This window comes from Nicotiana tomentosiformis, chromosome 11, assembly GCF_000390325.3.
Source record: "Nicotiana tomentosiformis chromosome 11, ASM39032v3, whole genome shotgun sequence".
NCBI classification, from domain to species: Eukaryota; Viridiplantae; Streptophyta; class Magnoliopsida; order Solanales; family Solanaceae; genus Nicotiana; species Nicotiana tomentosiformis.
In genome coordinates, this window is record NC_090822.1 from 77,897,522 (window position 1) to 77,920,678 (window position 23,157).

The window sequence follows — 23,157 nt, forward strand, 5'->3', positions numbered from 1 at the left end:
TGCCTTGTAAATTTTATTATAAAATTGTGACTTAAATTTTATAATTCAAATTTAAAGATAAAAATATTGTAAAGAGATATTCAAAGCAATGCCTTTTATAGCATTAAAAAAATATGGCAGTATCTTTCTTATAAAAGTTAAAAATAGGGAAAAAGTGTAATTATAAAAAGTTTGGGATTAAAACAAAGTTGGGGGTTAAATGACTATTTTCTAAATAGCCAAAGGCTATTTTTGGGCTGCCCAACGACTATTTTCTAAATAGCCAATTTTTTTTAAAAAAAATATAAATTGGTCGTTGGGACCGTTTGGCTAGCCAAGGGATCGGTCCGGTCCGGTCTCGGTCCCTTGGCGGGCCAAACGGTCCCGGTTCTAACGGTTCAAAGCCAAGAGCCGATCCACGAGACCGACCCCCACCTCTAGCGGTCCTACCAGCCCCGGCCCACTTGGCCCTCGGTCCCGGTCCCGAACCGGCTCACTTGTCACTCCTATTCCCAAGCTTCATATCAGACGTGAATTTTTTGTTGAGAAAATCTAAATTGAACGATTAGGTCACAAGAACACAATTTATCTTACTAGTAGAGACAAAATGTCGCATCCAACCCTGTTGGATAGGTTAAATTTGGCTGTAAACAACAGAATCCTAGTAACTTTTCGTTCCTTATAGGTAAACTTTACACGTGGAGGTCCAAACAGTGTCACGATCTATGTTGCGCGAACTTTCCAAAATGCTGCCGCATCCATGTAGGATCCTTAAAAAATGCATTACTTTTAAAAAAAATTTAGCTACTATTAACTAGCGTGATGAACTTCTTATGCTATGAAGCATTATTGGCTGAAGAATCTTTCATGTTTGAGAAGAAGAAAAAAAAACATAAATGGAGTCCTTTTCCGGGCGAACTATAAAATTTATTGCCAATAATATGTCAAAATCTGGTTAGCAAATGAGGCCTTGGAAAATTCGTTTAGGTGAAGAAGAGGAAAAAGTTAAATGGTTGCTGTAAGCTTATTTCATCATTTATATGCTTATGCCTGCACTAGCCACAGCGAAAATTTCCTCTCTTTCTGGCTGGCAACTTTTAACAAAAGCGATTCAGAAGTCCATTCGTGGGTTATATATTGCTACATAGCCTTTTATTCAAATAAGCAAAATTTATGGAGTCTGCACCAGGTTCACATTTTAGGAGCTCTGTCTAAGTATAATTGAGGATACAAGACAACTAAGTACAACTTGATAGAATTGCATTATTCACCCCCTCAAACCTCCCAAAAAATATTATGTGCGTTGTACTAAATTTTTTTGTTCTAAAACAACAGATTTTGAACAGGCAAATCTACCACTGCCCTTTCTGCAATCTGTGCCGGTTGGGAAAAGGGTTAGGACACGACCGACGTCATTTTCGGAGAGTCCGGGCAACATATGCCACGATCTTAAGAATTAGTGCTACTCGTGCATTTCAATTAACCAAAGATCACATGGTACAAAGTAAGGCTGGAGTAATCATCGTTATATTTAGTAATTTTGTTTATCATGTAAATAACAGAAGGAAGGAGTACAACATCAACAGTATATAGTTATATCCTGTGCTGACAAAATAATCTTCTAAATAACCGTTCAATGACACTGGAAATGAGGGAAACACAAATCCTTGCCTCTTCAAGATCTCCGATCAGACCTGTCGGCTAATTCTAAAACGCAATAGATACTAATCATCATAATGGGTTAGCTAATCACCCATGTCAAGTTTTCGATTCACCGATGAGGGCTATAGTTATAGGGGAAGTTTTATCAGGATATCAAAAACTCCTGAAGATGGTTAAGACAAGAAGCTTCTTGCTGGGGAGGTAGCTGTTAACAGTCTTCTGATGACAACGGAAATTTCCTCGTCTCTTGCACCCTGAAGCTACTGAGCAGCACGCACCATCAGATCTGGAATGGACAAAACCCAGTTACATGAAAAGGATGTTGAGGACATGTTGAAACTAAGTTTCTTGATTAATAGCCTCTTTGGCCAAGCTTCTCAAGAGCCAAAAATGTTTTTTTTTTCAAAAAGCACTTTTTTTTTTCCCTAACTTGAGGTGTTTGGCAAGTTTTTTTTGGGTAAAAAAAGTGCTTTTGGGAAGAAGCAGTAAAAAGTAGCTTCTTCCCAGAAGCAGAAACAGTTTTGACTTTTCTTCTTACCAAAAATACCCTTAACAAAATATAGTATATACCAAAATAACCGTTAAACCTAATACTTAGGATATTAATGTATAAATATTTCTTATTATTTTTAGGATAACTTTCTAACATATAGTGACTTTCGGGGTGAATGATTTTATATTTGTTGAATTATTTTTAATATATTTAACTTATATTAAAAGAATTAAGTACTTTTAAATTTTATTTTCATATTTTACTTAAATAAAATGAAAAGATTTAATTATTGCCTGTAATAACAAAATTTTGAGATTATTTATTTACTTATAATATTAACTATTAAGTAAATATATCCATATCCTTATTCGTAATTTGATACTTGAAAGCACTTTCTGAAAAGTTTGGCCAAACACAAATTATTGCTCAAAAGTGCTTTTCAGAGTGATTAGCCAAACACAAACTGCTTCTTTCCAAAATCACTTTTGAAAAAAACACTTCTCAAAATAAGCTGATTTCTCGCTATAAATCTGATTTTAACCATTGACTTTCCAGAAATGATTTAGATAAAGCTCGACTTTCCATTTAGAAGCAATTTCAGAGAGCAGTTTAATGTTTTTCTTTGTTAATGCAAGTAATCATATGTCAATACTTGATCCTCGACCATGCAACTACAAAAGCATAGATGGACTGTCCAAAAATCTCCCAAAGAGCCAAGAAGTGGGATTTGCTACCAAGAAGTAAAATCCTTACTTGGGTATGTATGGCTGTATTAAAGTATGCGTATAGAATTTAAGGAGTTCAATTGAATTATTTTTTTGTTTTGTTAATAAGGAGTTCAATTCAGTTGAAGTTAAGTGCAATATATTTGACAAACTGATACTACACTCGATATTTAGCCAAAAGGCTAAAAAGTTTATGATAGATTTAACACTCTGAAACAACCAAGAATGATGATTACCAATTACCAGTTAACAGGGGCGGCTCAATAGCATCCGAGGGTTAAAGCAAAGCCTTAACAAGAGGCCTTAAAACACACACACACACAAATATATATATATATATATATATATATATATATATGTATATTATTTAATAAGCATCGTTATTTGAAAACTTAGATGAGCGAGTATGTGAAATGAAAAAAAAAGAGATAAAGTACAAAAAATTAAATAATTTAACGTTGATTGCATCACAACTGAAATGAGAACCTAGGAAACATACTTCCTCCGTCCCAACTTATGTGACTTTTTTTTTAGTCAGCCACCTTTCTATATTTGGTAATAATTCAACTTAAGATTTTCTTTTTTACCCTTAATGAGATGATTTCTAGCCACACAAGTTTCTATGATTTGTTTTAGATCACAAATTTCAAAAGTCATTCTTTATTTCATAAACTTCATGTCCAGTCAAACACTTTCATATAAATTGGGACGAAGGGAGTATAATTTATGTGAGAAAAATAAATGATAAGCTAGATTATTAGATATACTTACGTGACTAACTAATGAATAGAGGAATATAATTCAGTAAGAACGTAAAATAAGATTGACAAAAAACTATTTTGATTATATTAATTAGAGTAAGAAATTGTGTTAATAAAAATTAATATGAAAATAAAGAAATACTTTATCAAAAAATAATATGAAAATAAAGAAATAAATTTATAAATAATAAGAAATAATTATATAAATAATATACTATATAGAGAGAAATAGTAATTTTGGGGCCCTTAAATTCTTGGGGCTAAGTGCTTCTAGGGTCTGGTACATTATTAGACCTTTTGAATAACAGCCAAGAAGATCTCATGAAAATTGAACATTTTCGCAGCGAAGATGTAAAATAGATATTCGGCATTATATGGCATTGAAAGTTGAGCACTGTGCACGAGGGTTGTATTGTCCCGAGCAGCCAGCAACTATTGTACATCAATTTTTAATCCCTTTGCACCTGTGTTTTACTTCCTTAATAGTTGTACCAAATAAGAAGAAGCCAAGGATTTATAGTTTCTTTAAAGGCAAAAACCGTGAACTTTTGCACCTCTTTGTACTTGATACACTGTTGAACCATCTATTTACAACTGGAAGATTTCAGGATCCAACATTGCATTGAATTTTTTCTTTTAGATTAAATATGTTAGTTGTCATAGAAGTATAATCTCTATTAGGCTAGCAAATTATAGAAAGCCTCGTATGTGCATGATTGGATTATGATGCATAGACAAGAATTTGGTCAAATCATATACTTTGAGAGATGAAAACCAGAAGACAAGTCGAAGAAACACAATAATTACCTAAAGACAAATAAAAGACACACAAGAGTTACCTACTCCCAGTTGATCTAACCATGACTTACTAGTCTTAGAAAGTGACAAGGAACGATAGCAGCACAAACATTCCCATCTTATTGCATGTTTGAGCAACTGAACAAGGGAAAGGGCCATTTCTTCTGGGGCTTTGAAGCAGCGCCAGTTATATTAAAGCAGGGTCAGATTTCTGGAAAAACTTATCAGAAAAAACCAGGATCCAAGTCTTTGTCATTCAAGAGACCATCCGTTAAATCCAATTTCAAAAACAACTGCAAACGACGCTATTAACTCCGTGAGGGTCTTTATCCAGTTTTAGGGGGTCACATCACTCTCTTTAGTTATCCATATCAAGCGAGCTCATCCGGAAAGAGCTTGACTCTCGGGTTTATTTGGTCACCCCTAAGCTTTTGGCTCCCAGATTCCAACTTGTCATTAAAAATACTCCCTCCCAAAATTCTGTATCCTAACTTGATGGGATATAAGTATCAGAGATATTAATTGAAATTTAATTTAAAAGGAAACAAGACTTAAATTGGCGATACATTAAACTTTTTTCTAAATTTGAGCATTAATTAGTATCGAAAGTAATTTTGGTGTTACCAATTTGGTAATGCATCATTACATGTACCAATTGAAGAGAGATAGAGAGAGTTTTTTCCTTCTGAAAGTACACGTTTTAGAAATAATAAATGATGAAAAGTAGGACAATCTTCTAAAAACATACCAGACAAACCAGATCCTATTAGCATATGATTACATACATAATTCAATAGCGTTAGTCTAGAGAGCGGACATCAAGTACATTAGAGGAAATGGGTGAATAAATTATTTCAATAAAAGTAACACCTCAATCCATGTCAACCTCCTTTGGCTTCAGTTACAACACCACCCCCCCCCCCAAAACCCAAAAGAAACTTGAATATGAAGTCCAGCAGCCTCTATGCAATCACAGAAAAGTTAAAAAAGCAAGTTCAACATGCCAGAAATAATTAGATACCAAGGAGAGAAAACAAAAAAGATGCCAAAAACAAATCGAGGAAGGGTGACTTACAGTATTACGCGAACTAATCATCCAGGATCCTGATTTTGATGGAGGAGATAGCTGAGAAGATGGCCTCTGGCCTTATTTATTGCAGCGAAACATAGGCACAAATGCTCCTCAAAACCCAGCAGCTCTTCCAGAAAATTGCTATGTTTCCCGTGAAGTTGCTTCACTACCTCCTGGATCGGGTACCGGTCTTTTCCTCTCTCTAGCGCAAAGCGCACAAGGCGCTTGTAGTATTCCACTGCATCATATAATCGGCCTACCAAGCAATTTACTGTTTCTAAGTGATTGTGGAGGAAAAAGATCCCCTTTGTTGCATCATCGAACTGCACCAGATGGACTAGTTCTTTTTTTGCCATTTTTGAAGGGAAGAAAGCAGGGCATATTGGGGCTGCAACAAGGGCGACAAAAGCATGAGTAGCTATAGCAACAGCTGATATGACCACTCCAACAGTAGCTGCAACTAAACATACGACTGAGCCTCTGGTAGCATGGCGGAGAAGTTGGACCTTTGAACGTGACTTGCGTAAAAGAAGGTCGAGCTCACTCTTTAGCTGGAAGTAGCAATGACGCATATCATTGAAGTTATGGGTGTCACGTCCAGGAAAGGGATTGGCGAGGCTGTCAAATTGGAGGAAGATGTCAAATGCCCAATCACATTGAGCTTGCGAAAGGGAATGTCCAGCAGACTCCATGTCCAGGGGAAGGACATCGAGAAGCTTATGAATAGGGGCATACAAGACTCGAGCTTGGTTTACACTTTGAGAGAAAAGGATACAGATACGAGTGGTTTGTTCACTATCGTCAAAGTACTTAGCAATAAGTTGGTTTAGGGCATCTGGTTTTATATGCAAAAGTGCCTCTTGGACACACTCATGACTTGGTTTAAGGACATCGTCTAATTGCAGCGGCTCCTCCTGGAACTCAACTTGTGCTACCTCCACACTAAGGTCAGAATGGACCTCATGGTGGACCTTGGACCATATCTCGCCATAGGAAGAAGTTTGAACAGCAAGGGTATATGCTCGTGATAGGTTAACGGTAGGTGAAGGTTGGGAACTTGCTGTGTTATCCTCAACTAAGCCACCTGCAGTTTATTCACACAGATTTTAAGCTATCAGAATCTCCTACGAGGGAAACTGGAAACTGCTAAAGCTTCACTCAAGCCACATACTTCAATTTTATGCCAATGGAACCATCAAACTTTGGAATATGAAGCAAAGAGTTCAGTTACCGTCAACAATAAAAGAGAAAGGAAATTGTATGCCATACAAATAATTTCTAGGGGATGCACAGGTTTATCATGAGTTTTGTCAGAAAAAGATACAAAAGTCTTATGGGATGAAAGAAATTATTTCTTGTGTTACTATCCCCGACCGTTAACACCTCGCCCTTAAGAAAGCAAGGAAACATGCATCTAACTGTTGCCAACACCATCAGCTCAGTCAAGTAGCAAGCAAAAAATTGACTTTAGGGGTCCTTATTTCTCCAAAAGTTGTACAAACTGGGAAAGAGTGTCATAATATCACAACATCAAGCATCAGATCTTATTCCCAGCAGCTACCTTGAAGAAAGTAATCAACTGAAGATTCAACTTTTTTTTTTTTGGATAAATTAGAATTTCATTAATACGACACCAAGATGGCGTCCAAAACTATGTAGAAGATATTCTAAACATATTTGATACTTTTTCAAAAGGACCATCATATGGAGAACCTACATTTCTACTCATCTATCCCACATCCGCCTCACTCAATCCCTTATCTGCCCATTCTAGTCCATACAAGAGAGATTTCTCATCCATAGATATCCAGAAGTTCTGGTTAACCCAATGCAGTTTACAAGTATCAGACTACATATTGCCCCCAATGTTGCCATGTGCAACACACTATCTTATATGCATGAGGCTTTTATTCATTTTAACAACTGTAATGCTTCAAGCTGCACAATTTTCAGTTAGGGGTCCAAAACAGAACCGGCCCAAGTGACTTACAGGAAAAAGAAATACCCTTGGCCAAAGTGTAATTGCCCCTTTTGTACTCTTACTACATCAAAATTCATAAACATACCTTCCAAAGCTGGAGGTGAGCTGCCAGTTGTTGCTGTTAATGATAACTGCCGCAGACAATGCAGCATTTGTATCCACGGTATAGTACTGGGCACACAGCATAAACAGGAATCATTTGCTGATGACAGGCAGGAAAATTCAATCAAAGAGCCAATGTGCAAGCATAATCTCCAAGAGCAAGCTATAACATGACAGAACAAAAAGCGTGATATAAGTACTGAATGATGGAAAAAGCAATAAGTGAGCACGGAAAAGTTTTCCATGAAAGTAGATGAACGCGAAGGAACCTTGATAAAATTTATAAAGAACCTTTGCTTAACTAGCAGGTGAAATAAACATGATTTTTCAACCATGGCATTAGTACTGACGACAAAATTGTTTCAGAAAAGAACTTGTCCACACTGTCAAGACAACATAATTTCTGGTCAACGTGCCCTACACAAACAGGCAAGTCCATCTGCTTTACTCAGCCGTAAATCATTGCAAAAAATTAGTCAATAAGATATTTGGATGCAGTAGCTAGCATTTCTGTTTTATAAGTATAAGTGGGCTACACTAGTGATTATAGGTCTGGACATTTTTATAAAAGAGCAAAGCTGTTTATGAATAGTGCAAAATTCGCGTAATGTCAGGTTATCTTATCAAGATACTTATAACTACTTTGATCTTGTTCTTGAGCTGGTAACCACTAAGCACTACAATAGTAAATCACTAAATTGAACATATAATCACCAAGCACTGGTTATTGATAGAGGGGAAGATGGCAGAGTTACTCAAGAAGCTCAAAGCTCCATCATAGCTTCTCAAGAGTCACAAAGAAGGCGATGAGGAGATGGCTCTCTTAGTAACTACTGAAGGTAACATTCCACAGCCTCTCTTAGTTTGGACATATTAATCAATCTCATGAACAAGTATTTTCTAAGAAATCAACACATAGTTAGTTCAGTGATTTTAATGATACAAAAATAGTTCTTCAAAAAAAAAAAAATGATACAAAAAATAGTTTTGTGACTTATACTGTACAACAGGTAAAGTTGACGGACGGCTAATTTCCATTTCATCCTAAACTAGCAGCAACCAAACATTTCTCCCCTCCCCCCCCCCCCCCCAACCTCCTCCTTGTTTATTCTTCTTCCCTAATAATTGCTCAGCAAATTATTGAGGTGCAATCGAGTCCTCCTAGCTCAACATATTACTTTTTTCTTTTACTATTTTTTTAGTTGCATTCCCCACATAAAATGTAGAAACTGTAACAATAAGCCTTACTATGCTTTACAACAATTTCCAGTAATTACTTAACATACCACACATTCCCAATGATTCGCATAATAATCCCAGCCCCCAACTCAAAATTTGAAATTAGCATTACTACAAAAATTAGAACTTCTATAGCTTTTCTAACAAAGAGGATAAAAGCATGAGTTTATTTATAAAACAAGAGAAAATAAAAGGAAAGAACAAATATTTACCCAAAAATTTACCAAAAGCTTTAATCTTCTTGTACAAGCTGTTTGAGTCGGGCTTTGATATAATCTTTTCGGGCCTTAACGCGGGCTTGTTGAGGGGCAATATTGGAAAAGGAAAGATAGGCACCGGCGGTGATGAGGATAGCACCGGCGGTGACGCCGCAGAGAGTGAGTTTGAGCTGCTTGGGTGTTGGTGGGTAGGACCAAAATACCATTTTTCTTTGGAGTGTATGTGTATTTAAAGGGGAGGAAGGAAAAGGGGAAGAAGAGTAGTGAAAGAAAGGGGAAGTGGTAGAGTCTCCACAGAAACATTTGTCGTTTGACTTGTCAATCTGACTCTTGCTACTTGCTAGGGAAGAAACAGAAATTAAAATGAAAAAGAAAAAAAGAAATTCCTACCAAAAGGAATTCCTAGAAAAAGTATTACCCTCATTTGTTAGTTTTAGGGATGTTTATAGTTTAATTTTATTGAAATTAAACCAAATCAATCTTTTTGATTTCGTGGATTTTATATATAGATTTTTAATTTCTTATTAGCATATGAAAAACATATTTAATTCACATATCAATCCGAAAAAACTTACATATTCAATCTATTTGAGTTATGGATAAACTTATAAGTCAATATATATTTAGCAAGAATTGAATGAATATGATTTATGATTTTTTGAAAATTTGAAATATCCTTATGTGAATTTTAACCCCTAACTTACATCTATATTTATTTTCAAGCTTAACAATAACTATAGTATATATATATATATATATATATAATCTGGAGGCATGACAAAAAGTTCGAACAGACATCAAGTGGGCGTTTGGACATAAGAATTGTAAAATTTCGGAAAAAGGTGAAAAACAATTTCAAGTGAAAATGGTATTTGAAAATTAGAGTTGTGTTTAGACATGAATATAATTCTGGGTTGTTTTTGAAGTTTTGTGAGTGATCTGAGTGAAAACTTTGAAAAATAGTTTTTTGGAGTTTTTCAAATTTTCGAAAAATTCCAAAATCCATCTTCAAGTGAATATTTTTGAAAATTTATGATCAAACACTGATTTCAGAAAAAAGTGAAAATCTTTCGAAAAAAAGTGAATTTTTTTTATGTCCAAACATGCTTCAAATGTATAGTCGGAAGGCGTCAAGGAAAAAGCCACAAGGACTCGATTTGGGGCATTTCTTTGGCTGAGATTACGGGGATACGTTCTAGGAAGATCTGTGCTTCCACCTCACACACAAGAACCTTAGGGGTCGTTTGGTAGGGTGCATAAGAATAATGCTGAATAGGGTTTATTGATAATGTTGGTATTAATTATGTTTGTATTAGTTATGCTGACATGTTTCTTATCCATTGTTTGGTTTAATTTATTAAAGTATTACACAATTTCTAAGAGAATTGTTTGTTTGCAAAAATACCCTCATAACCAGTCCATCACTTTATCTTTTTAAAAGAAACATATGTTGGGGAATATTTTTATATGAAATCAATTTTAAAAAACTTATTTGATTTTTCTACATATATTGTAGTATAAAGACGAATATTTATTTATAAAAAAGAAAATATACTAATTATTTATTTATCTACCTCAAGTCTCCTGTAGCTCTACCTCAAGTCTCCTGTAGCAGTCGAATTCGAGCAGTATCTGCTACGCACCACTAGGACCAACACTGGTATCTGCACAAGAAGTGCAAAAGTGTAGCATGAGTACAACCGACCCTATGTACTCTGTAAGTGTCACGACCCCAAATTCTCACCTTAGGATGTCGTGATGGCACATAATCTCTAATACTAGATAAGCCTAACATACATTGATAAATAGCAGGAATAACAATTTCAATATCAAATTAAATTGTTAAACTATCATAAATAAATCCCAACAATACAACTGTCAAATAACTCCTAAAGCCTTGTGGAACTGAGTCATAAGCTCTACTGAGAATGCACTAATAATCTCTAAATACAACTCTGTTTGGAATAAAGATAAATAGTAGTAAAGCAACAGGAGAAGGTGACTCCGAGGTTTGCGAGAGCAGGTATACCTTGAAGTTTGCGGAATAACTGGTCAATCACTAGCATCCGGCACGAGCAGATGTACCCGGATATGCACAAACGGTACCCAGTAAATATCAAGCCTAACCTCGATAGAGTAATAATGAGGTCAGGTCAAGACACCTACTAGATTAAAGAAATCCTAAACACAATATGATAAAATCTAATAACGGAAGATAAAGGCAATTAAAAGACAAATAAGCAATTTATCAATTCAGGGCTAACGACAAAAATAAAGCAACAAATGACAAATGGAGAGTACATGTGATAAGACAACAAGTAACCAGTAATAATTAAAACACTAATGGAAAGAAATAAGGAAACAAGAACAACAATCGTGCAAGAGATCAAGCTTTTCCAACATAGAATGTATAACAAGGATCATACCGAAGTACTACACCTCATATTCACATTTCATAAGTCACAATCACAATCTTCATTATATCTCCGCACGAGCCTTTTATTTATATTTTTAAAAATATTTTTTCTGAAATAGCTACGCGCGCTTTATCCCCCTTATCTCACTGTGTGGCTTCAAGTAATTCCCTTATTAGCAACACACATATAAATCCCACCTTATGCTGCCGCATGCACATCAACCCTTATATTAATACCGTCACATATGCATCAATATCACAACACAATAATCAACTCGTACCACACGTGCCCATATTCCACAACTTTTCCAAAATCAACAATATCAATGTTACCACAATACATAGCCCACGGCTCAACCACAATGTGAACATGAATCTCAATAGCAACAAAATAAATGAGAAATAACTCAACAAGGAACGATATATCAATATTAAAAAACTTTAACCTCATTGTATTAATAGTTTTCACAACAACAACTTCAATAACCCATACTTAGGTATTTCCCGAGGAATGACAACTACCAAATTCAAGTGCAAAACATAAGCTTAATAATGAAAAAGATAGCATGAAATAGCAACTCAGTTGATGCAAGAGAATAGCTCAACAATGGGAAGAATGACATGTAACAACAATTACACACCAATGCATGTGAGAGTAACTTTGAAAATAGAAACTAGAACATGTAATGACAACTTTTGCACATAAATCCCATGTACACGATCGCCATCTCATGTAAACATCTTCCACATAATTCAAATAGCACGATCAACCTAAATCCTAAGGGGTAGTTTGTCACGCCCCAAAATCGGGGAGCGTGACCGGCACTCAACCGAATGAACCCGACCAAGCAAGCTTGTTAGATTTCTTTTTGTCCAAACTCATCCATGAATAAAGAGGAGATGAACTCCATTAATCAAATAATAAAAAGATTTTATTAACAAATCCCATTTCATATCCATTAGCAACTTCATTTATAATTTTCAAAAGATTACAAGTTTATAGATATAATGAAAACATGTTTGCCAAATACCAAAATCTTTAGTTCAATTTCCCACATCAAACACCACCCATAACCTGTATACAGAGCCTCTAAGTACAACAGAAGTGAAGAATGGAAGTGTCCGCGACAAGGCTCCGACTATACCTCATAGTACAAAATACAACGTCAGATGACATAAAGCCCGGGATAGAGTAGAGCTCACCCAAACCTGCTGAATAGAGAGTGACTGCTAATGAGGACCAAAACTGTCCCGCTGATGAACCACATGCATCCATTAAAGATGCAGCACCCCCGACAAAAGGGGCGTTAGTACATATGGAATAACACTAGTATGTAAAGCTAATTGTCTTCTTTCAAAATAGAATGCCAACATAAAAGGGAAAACCATGGAAACAACAATCAATAATCATGATATCCAATTTCCAAGATAAAACATAATAATTTTCAAAATACGAAGATAATATTATTTTTGGTTGGGAGATCTTTAGCACCGATATACCACCGTTCACAATACCAATACCACCGTACTTTTGGCATGGAGTCCGATCACGACCCTATCGGCTAGGCCGTCTCATCCGAGACGTCAACCACAATTACAATTTCACTTACAATTTTAATTATAATTTCCAGCACAATCACTACCACGTGTGCGGCATGGTGTCCGAACATGACCCGATCGGCTAGGCCATCTCACCACAATGCCGTGTGGATTGACATCATCCTTTTCTATCAATCATCTCATACCAATTAAGAGAAATAATTTTATCACATCAATCTCATCCCAAATAAGGGCAATAATTACAATCCACTCCCAAAAAATATTTTTTTGATTTGCTTGCAAAGAAAACTACAATACAAATGCATTTATCTCATAACCTTTCATACCGTATATAGCCTAATTGGCACTTTCAATAACTTTCAATATCATTATTTCATTGGCTCTCTTGGCCATAATATGATTCTTCAATCATGGAACATTGGCCGTATTTCTTATTCCACACCTTAATTTCTTTCCATTCATAGATCATCATCATAAATATCGATAAATAGAATATTCCAGAAATCATAACTTTAGGTTCATTAGTAATGAAGACTTTAAACACAACGGATTTTTTTTCAAGAAATCAAGTAAAATTATTGACATTCAATATGCAAGTTAAAATCATAAATAAGTAACACACCATTTATTCTTGAAATACTTTTTCCCAAAAAGGGCAATACACAATTTCAACTCACGAATATGTAAGAGCGCAAAACACATCGAAACTACTTACAAAGCATAATATTAGTTAAAAATAGCCACATATGGGCATCACCTGAGTCCATAAGCTTTTTGGCAATTCTATTTTCGAAGTCAATTTCGGAATAGTTGAATCAAAGCTCATTTCATAATCTTTCTCGCATCATCTCAATTCATTGGCACCACTAGCCACAAGTATAATTTTCATTCTTGGCATAGTGGCCACAATTTATATCACCAACTCACTTCTTTCACTTTCGAGCATCTTTATACATTATCAACAACAAGGCATTTCCAATTAAGACTTTAGGTACACATATAAGGAATTAAGAGTCTTAAGCATATTGATATTTTCTCACATAATTTGGCATCATAACCTTCATTTGAAACACGACTCAAAGACATAGCATTTTAATACACATATCATTCTTGAACACATTTCTAAAGGATATCATAATGTGATAGAAACATTCGGAATACGTTTTGAATACATAATTTTTGACACTTTGCTTATTCGGGACAATCAAATTTATTGGGAACAACTCGAAACATAGAATAAGGAACTTGAGACAACCATACTTGAGACTTACGGGAAAATCATGGAATTCAATTCTAAGAGAGTAGTTTAGCCAACATACCTTGTCCGAGCTCTCCTTAAGTTGCTACAACACCCCAACACTTCTAGTAATAACAATTTATAGAAAGATAGTGAAAATCGGTTAATAATTAGAAGAATTTCCATGATGTAACTCTCTTAGAAATTTTGTCAAACACCTAACATGCGAAATAGACCACAAGGCTCTACAATGGAGATCCTTTCATCCCTCAACCAATTTCAACAAGAAATTACCCAAAATGATTCATTAACTCCACATACTACAACTTTGTGTCACATGCATGGCCTATTTCCAACCCCACAATATATTTGGACTCATAACCTCTTATATGAAAGCTTAGAAGTAGGACTTACCCGGATGAAGGATAATCTAGTGATTGACTTCCTTGATTATTGAAGATTGGTGCAAGATTGGATGATTGGGAGGTTAGGTTTTCTCCTTCTCTCTCTAAAATGCTCCCACCTCTCTCTAGACTTACCAGAAAATCGTTATGTATTAAAATAGGGTCGGATTATAAAACCCAGAAATTTGCACAGCTGTGCCACATGGGGCGCGACGGGGTACGGCGCGACAGTAAAAAATGTGCCTAAAAACGAAATCTTGAAGCCGCATAGGGCGGTGCATAGGGTAGCACGGTAGTGTCGCATTCTGCGAGCTTTTGGTAATTTGGTCATAACTTCTTGTAGGAGTGTCCAAATGACGAACAGTTTGAATCGTTAGAAACTAGACTCGAAGATCTTTCATTTGATAGGTTGTTAATCCTATATATATATATATGCTTGTCAAAATTTGGTCTTGTGCGTACTCATTTGGAACTTTTAGTTTATCATGTAATTTCCACCTTGACTTGGACTTAGGGCTCTCCTTAGACCCCACATCACTTATAATATGCCTCGTACACTTATTATCATATCCAATTGATATCCATTATATTAATAATCCTCGTCTGCACACAAAATAATATAATTAGCACACATCAACTTTCTTGCTAGCGCTTGAGTACTTCAAAATTTTTCGGGGTGTTACATAGTTTCCCCCACACAAAGTTAGATAATGTACTTACCTCGACTAGGCCAAATCAATACTCAAAAATATCTTTTCTATTAAAATACGTCTCCGCACGGCTTAAATCTAACAAAAAAGTCACTTAATAAAATCAATCAATGCAAGAGAAACCAATTACGATTAATAAAGCTATGATCTTTACATAATTCCCCAAAATTCAATAAAAGTCAACCACATGCCCGCTGATCAAAATTCGGCTCCAAGGGTAAATTCCGACTGCCCATATCCCCACGAGTCTATATATGTATTTTGTTTTTAAATCCGAGTCCAATTCGACTCTCAAATCTCACGTTTTTATTTTTCAAAACTTAGACAAAACTCCCCAAAATTTCTCTTTGATTCTCATAAATTTGATGTCTAATCGCATATATAGTCATGAAATATAGTTGTAAATTGATTAAAACTACTTACCCAATGATTGTAGGTCAAAATTTCCTCTCCAAATCGTCTCATACCGAGTCAAGGATTCAAAAATGAGAGAAATGAGATGAAATCCCAATTTACCAGCCCTTTTGATCAGTTGCAGATGTCGTAATTGCAACACTGGGTTCAAAATTGTGAAGAAAGTCTTGCAATTGCGGCTCCTGACAACCTAAGGAGGAAGTCGCAAAGGCGACAATGGCTTCACAATTGCGAAGCCTGCTCCGATCGCAAATGCGACAAAAATGTCGCAAATGCGAACGTACCCAGTCTAGTCTATTTTTCCCAAATGCGATCAAGGCATCGCAAATGCGATACCTGAGGTCCCTCTGATATGATTGCAATTACGATGCCGGTACACCAACATACGAGTAACATGATTCAGTTCAAAACTATTCCGAAACGTATCCGAAACTTACCCGAGCCCTCGGGGCTCCAAACCAAACATCCACACAAGTCTAAAAATATCATCAAACTCGCCCGCGCAATCAAAATACCAAAATAACATCTAGAACCATGAATTGGACATCAAAACGCATGAATTTCAAAAGAAAACTCAAGAGCCTATAGAATTGCAACCAAGCGTCCGAATCCTATCAAACCAACTCTAAGTGATACCAAATTTTGCAGACAAGTTTCAAATAGCAAAACGGGCCTATTTAAAGTCTCAAAACTAAATTCCGAACCCGATAGCCACAAAACCAACTATGGTCAAACTTAGAAAAACTTCTAAGCCTCAAATTGCCAACTTTCGGCAAAGCAAATCAAATCAACCTAGGGACCTCCGAATTTAATTTCGAGCATACTCCCAAGTCCAAAATCATGATACAAACCTATCAGAGCTATCAAAATACCATTCCGGGATCATTTTCACAAAAGTTAAACTTTGGTCAATATTTTTAACTTAGGCTTCTAATCCAAGATCCAAAGGATCCAATCAAACAAAAACCTTTCCGGAGCAAAACTAACCAACCTTGCAAGTCATGAATCCACAGATATACATGTGTGAAGCATCAAAAGGGGAAACGGGGCTCAAATACATAAAATGACCGGCCAGGTCGTTACAGTAAAGGTCGAGCCTAATATCGATAAAGTAGTGACGAGGCTATGACAGGACACTCACAATAATCCTGTATGGATAATAATAATAACGGAATACGATAATATAGATAAAACAGTAAACTCCTAAAAATAGACCCGAAGGGTTAACTACTAAAGGACCCCAAAATAGCATGATCTTAAATCTCATAGCACAGTATCGAGATAAAACTTTACAACTATAAATAGGTACAATATCTCATACTCTGTTGCGGCGCACAACCCAATCCCATCAACGATCATAATACCCGTTGCAACGTGCAACCCGATCCCAATATCATATCATATCTTTTCTGTTGCGGCGTGCAACCCGCTCCAATACTAATTCATTTCAATATTTTTATGGCGCGCAACCCGTTTCCAATAAGAACACATAAACATAAACAACTCAACACAATTAATTATGTAATCTCAACACAAAAGAGAAATGAGATATCCCAGAAATTAAGGAATTACCAATACAAACGGAGAATAATGAATACCTCGTAATCCCAAACCTTGACAATTCATTAATACAAGAATAACTAAATGGCGCACATAATTGGAATAACATAATAAAGTGAATCAAGTAATATAAGGACAATAAAAGCAAGTAAAGACATGAGAAAATGAAAATATACAATTAGTGTTAGTAGGAACATGTAGCAAGTAAGCAGATATTGAGTGAGAAATGAACCAATCGAAACAGGTAATAGCTAAATGACATATAGCAAGTAAGACCATGAATAATAACTAAGAACATGTAGCAATCAAAGCATGTAACAAGATGTAATATGGAATAAATGAATACATGAAAGTAAATAGCCCAACCCGCATGCTTTAACCCATGACAGTTCATATACACTTGTCACGTCGCATATACATTGTTCCCACATATAATTCACATAACAAATAGACTAATAAGTCCTAATTTCCCCAAGCCAAAGTTAGACACGACGCTTACCTCTTTGCGCAACCAACTCAATAATCAACCACGACTTTTCCTTTCAAACAAGACTCTAAACCAACCAAATATATCCAAATATTATTCAAACGATGCAAAATAATCTCTAGAAACTACCCACAAATGAAAAGGTTCAATATTTGATGAAATTAAAAAAGTCAACAAAAGTCAACTCGAGCCTACTTGGTCAAACTCCGAGATACGGACCAAAAATTTCAGTTACACATTCACCCCCCAAGCCCGCTTATGTGATTTTTTTTGAAATCCGACCTCAATTTGAGGTTCTATATCTCAATTTTATAAAATTCCTAAATTCTACCCAAAATCCCTAATTTCTACCATGCAAATTCTAGATTTGATGTTAAAAACTCATGAAAAGTAATGGGGAATTGATAAAAAGTGGATTACAGTTGCTTACCAATGATTTTAGGAAGAAAAACGCTTAAGAAAATCACCTCTAGAGTGTTTAGGGCTGAAAAATTGAGTGAAATGAGCTAAATCCCGACTTTTCCATCTTTTACCCAACTGTAGGTGTCGCATTTGCAAACAAGTATTCACAAATGCGACATACTTTTGCAAATGCGACCAGTGCATCAGGCCCAGTGAAGTCGTAAATGCGATGAAATACTCGCAAATGCGATCCTTCCCCCAATCGCAAATGCGAGCTAAGCTTCGCATTTGCGAAGCTGCCGGCCCCTAACTCCTATTTGGAAAAGCGACTCAAAGGTCACAAATGCGAACACTCATAGTCCACAAATGCAAACTATTCTTTGCAAAAGTGAAGTTCCAATCCACCGACCCAGTATGGGAGGTGAATCATCTGTTGATGGGGAAACATGTGTGGGAGTTGAAGTTCCTGTTGAGGGGAACAAAGATTTGATGTTAGGGAAGGTAGAGAGGAGTTAGTAAGTGATAGGTTAGACACTGATATGGAGATGGGTTCTGCTGAGGAAGATAAGGTACCAACCAATGGCCCAGAGTCAGAGGCTACTGTCTTGCATGACAATGATGCAATAGTGAGGAACACACTTGGTGGTTAAGGTGTTGAGACAGACTAGGCACCAACTGATGACCCTGTGTCTGAAGTTGTTTCATCAATCAATAAGGTGCATGGGAAGATACTAGGGAAGATAGGTATGAAGGGCAAGATGCACATGCCAGTTGTAGGCTGGTGGATGTTGATGATGTGCCCCTAATATTTGTGTATGGGAAGAAAAATGGGAATGAAGGAAAGAAGAGAGTATTGAGATTTGGTTCAAGCTTACCTCTTTGACAATACCCAAATCAAACCTCAAAAAGAGAAGTGAAATTGTCATTGCAATAATAACCCAGTGAAGAGTCGAGGTCGAACCACAAGGAATTTTAATTGGTGTTAGGTAGATACCTAAGAATGATACTTTTTATATCTTAAATTAGCTTTCAACCAAAAGTATGCGTTTCTAATTCTATAGACTACACTGCTAATTTTGCAAAAGACAGTTTAACAAACACGTAACAAGTAAGAATCAAGTAAGAGAAATACTTATATGATTAAAGGCCTGAGGTTGTATCCTTTGCCTAGGAATTTCACTAAATGGGTTTATCTGCTAAGCTTTATTGGGTGAATGGGATTATCATGATACACACTCTAGTATACCCACTCGATGTTTCTCAACTAACAAGTGGTCTAATTCAAATTGTTTTCTCAAGTCAACAGAATTGCATTAAGAATAAGTGTTGTTGTACCAAGTCAAAGATTGCTATCTCTGGGTCACTCTCTTTAATTAGACATAATCACACTCCCAATTAGTCTAATTTTTTGTTAGCCAAATTGCCCAAAACCTAACTCTTCTTTCTCAAGTAAGAGTCAAATCAAAAGAGAATGAATAAATATTTGCAACCACTAATTCACAATTAAACCATGAAAATGGCTAAATAATAAGTAGACCAATCATAAACAAGCTTAATATTAAACACCCATGAAGTTTCACACTAGGGTTGGAGGACAATGCTAGTTAGAAGTCTAGCTACTCATAACTAAAAAAAGAGAAATAAAAATACTTAATGAAGTAAACATAATTAAACTAGTAATGATAAATCAAACTATATTGTTATTGATGATCTTTCTCTTTGAAAATACTCAAAATACTCAAAAGCTTCTCTACTCCAAGTCTCAAGGCAAAAGATACCCTAGAAGAGTCTAAAAATTCTATTTATGATGCTCAAAAAAGTTCCTGACAAAAATGTCCTTCGGGGTTCTTTGCGGCCACACAAAGAGAGTGCGGTTCTTCATGACCCAAAATCTACAATAGTAATATAAGGGAAGGACTCCAAGGGACTGCGGTGACTAAGCAGGTATCTCCAATACCTAGATCTGCACAAAAATATACAGAAGTGTAGTATGAATACACCACAGTCGATACCCAGTAAGTATCAAGACTAACCTCGGTGGAGTAATGACGAGGTACAAGTCAAGACACCTACTAGTGTAACGACCCGACTAGTCGTTTTGAGCTCTTGCACTTTTCTCGGTAGTTTGAGGGCACGAGTATCCCCACACGATGCATTATGTGATAAACCGATAGGTCATCTTATATTTTAGAGCCTAATTCTGTGTTTTGAAACCTCAAATACCTCATTTTATCCTTCCTCGATTTGGGTGCACATTCAGAGTATTTTTTCAGAAATCTTTTATGTTAGAAACTATAAATATGAAATCTTTACTTTAAACCCCATTTGAGTTGACTTTGGTCAACGTTTTGAGCAAACAGACTCAGATCTATGTTTTGACGGTCCCGATGGGACAGTATCATGATGTGGGACTTGGGCGTATGCCCGAAATCAAATTCGGAAGTCCCTAGCTCGAGTTATCGCATTTTATTGAAATTTGAAAGTAAAGGCTTAATGAATCTAAAAGTTTGATCGATGTTTGAAATTGTTGATACCGAGTCCGTGTTTTAGTTGCGGAACCCAATATATGTTCATTTCTATATTTATGACTTGTCTGTCAAATTTGGTGAGAAACAGAGTTGGTTTGACGTGATTCAGACGTCCGGTTGTTGAAATATAAGTTTTAAAGTTTTTTTGAAAATTTCATTTGATTTTGGTGTTCAATTCGTAGTTCTAAGTGTTATTTTGGTGATTTGTTCGCGCGAGCAAGTTTGTATCATGTTTTTAGACTTGTGCGCATAGTTGGTTTTGATCCCCGATGGCTCGGGTGAGTTTTGGATAGGCTACGGAGTGGTTTGGACTTAGAAAAACTCAGCTGGTATTTCAGTTCTGGTGCAGGCCTCTGATCTCGTATTTACGAGATCAAGCATCACATTTGCGACCTCTAATGGGTTCGCATTTGCGAGCAACTCATTGCATTTGCGTAGAGTGTCTAGGCCACCTTATGTTCGCATTTGCGAAAAATGCTTCGCATTTGCGAAGTGGGTCAGAGGGGGTACAGGATCGCAATTGCGATTAGGTTGTCGCATTTGCAGAATGTTAGAGTTCGCATTTGCGAGCAATTCATCGCAAATGCGATAAAAGTAGAGATGTGAAGATCTTCGCATTTGCGAACCCCAGGTCACAAATGCGACATCTGCAACAGATCAAAATGGGACTTAAACAGGATTTTGGTTAATTCTCTCAAAGTTTCGAAATAAGAAACCCTAGACGCGATTATTCAAAGAACCTTTCTTCCCCAAATCATTGGTAAGTGATTCTAAACTAGTTTCTTTCAATCTTTCACTACATTTACTAAGATTTCAACCAAAAATCTTGTGTTTTCATGGTGGAAATAGGGGGTTTGGATAGAATTAGGAATTTTTATAAAATTGGCATTTAGACCTCAAATTGAGGTCGGATTTAGAAACAAATTACATAACTAGGCTTGGGGGTGAATGGGTACTAGGGTTTGGTCCGAGTTTCGGTTTTGGATCAAGCGGCCCCGAGAGTTGACCTTTTCAATAATCACCTCAATTGAATCTTTTGCAATCGTGGGTAGTTCCTAAGGCTTAATGTGAATCGTTTGGTTGGTAAATTGCTAGATTCTATTGGTTCGGAGGCTTGTTTGAAAGGAAAAAGCTGTGGTTGAGCTTTGAGTTGATCTTTGGAGTAAGGTAAGTGTCTTGCCTAACATTGTTGAGAGAAATTTTACTACTATTTGACATTGTTTAGCTACATGCGGGGGTGATACATATATGAGGTGACGAGCATATATGCATGTTCCAGGGTTAACCATGCTTAGGGGTAAATTATGTTATAAATTGTATCTTGTAGGATCACCTGACCTTCTTGCCTCATGCCTTACTTGACTCCTAGATACTAAGAACATAATATTAAATGTTAGAAACTAAGACTTATCTTATTATAACTTAATCAAATTTGATTGATCAAATTTGATGGAATTCTGAGAAATACATTGGTGTATTTAATTCGGTCATCAATATGCATAATCATTAATACATTGCTACGCCCGATATTCTTGAGATACTAGATTCTATACTTGTGTTGTAGATCATTTGTTAGATTTGTTGGAATACTTGAATAATAAGGTTCTTGTGGGTTTATTGAACTATTGTTGCCTTGGAAAGTTGTGATTGGGATTCATTTGGAATATTCATTTAAACACTCTCCTTGACATTATTTATGCTTCCTGCCTTGTTTGTCATTCATATATATATATATATATATATATATATATATATATATATATATATACATATGCTTAGTAAGGAAGAGTGTAAAGCATGAAGGGTGATGCTGCGCCTTTGTTTATACATTATCATGTGAGGGAGAGTGTAAAGCACAAAGGGTGATGCCGTGACTTTGTTTATACATTATCATGTGAGAGAGAGTATAAAGCAAGAAGGGTGATACCGTGCCATATTATTGAGAGTAAAAGCATAAAGGGTAATGTCGTGCCATATTATTGAGAGTAAAAGCATGAAGGGTGATGCCGTACCATATTATTGAGAGTAAAATCACGAAGGGTGATGTCGTGCCACATTATTGAGAGTAAAAGCACGAAGGGTGATGCCGTGCCATATTATGTGAGTGTAAAGCACGAAGGGTGATGCCGTGCCATTTCATTTATAATATCATGCTTTAAATTATAATGAGTTCATGGAACAATGGGTGTTTCCGTGCAGGTGAGGACGAGGGACATGCCTTATGTTGCAATATATTTCCTTTGTGTATACGTTCATGCCGTTACATTGATTTGTTATTGTTGTATTCACGGTTCTTATATGACTTGTCGTTAATGCCCTGTTCTTGTTCTTTATCTTATTTGTTATTGTGTCACTCATGCCTACTTCCTGCTGTCATAATTATATCTTTGTCGTATCTATTTTGGTTGC

At 36.0% G+C, this 23,157-nt stretch overlaps 1 protein-coding gene across 1 annotated transcript; it reads right to left on the reverse strand.

Moving 5' to 3' along the window:
- Positions 1-1,435: 1,435 nt before the first annotated feature.
- LOC104098374 (UPF0496 protein At3g19330-like) lies at positions 1,436-9,225 on the reverse strand. Its single transcript, XM_009605102.4, has 4 exons — positions 9,037-9,225; positions 7,557-7,736; positions 5,494-6,574; positions 1,436-1,927 (listed from the first exon to the last, which is right to left on the reverse strand). Exons 2-3 carry the CDS (start codon positions 7,621-7,623, stop codon positions 5,511-5,513), a joined length of 1,131 nt encoding a protein of 376 aa, XP_009603397.1. The 5' UTR covers positions 7,624-7,736; positions 9,037-9,225; the 3' UTR covers positions 1,436-1,927; positions 5,494-5,510.
- Positions 9,226-23,157: the final 13,932 nt, after the last annotated feature.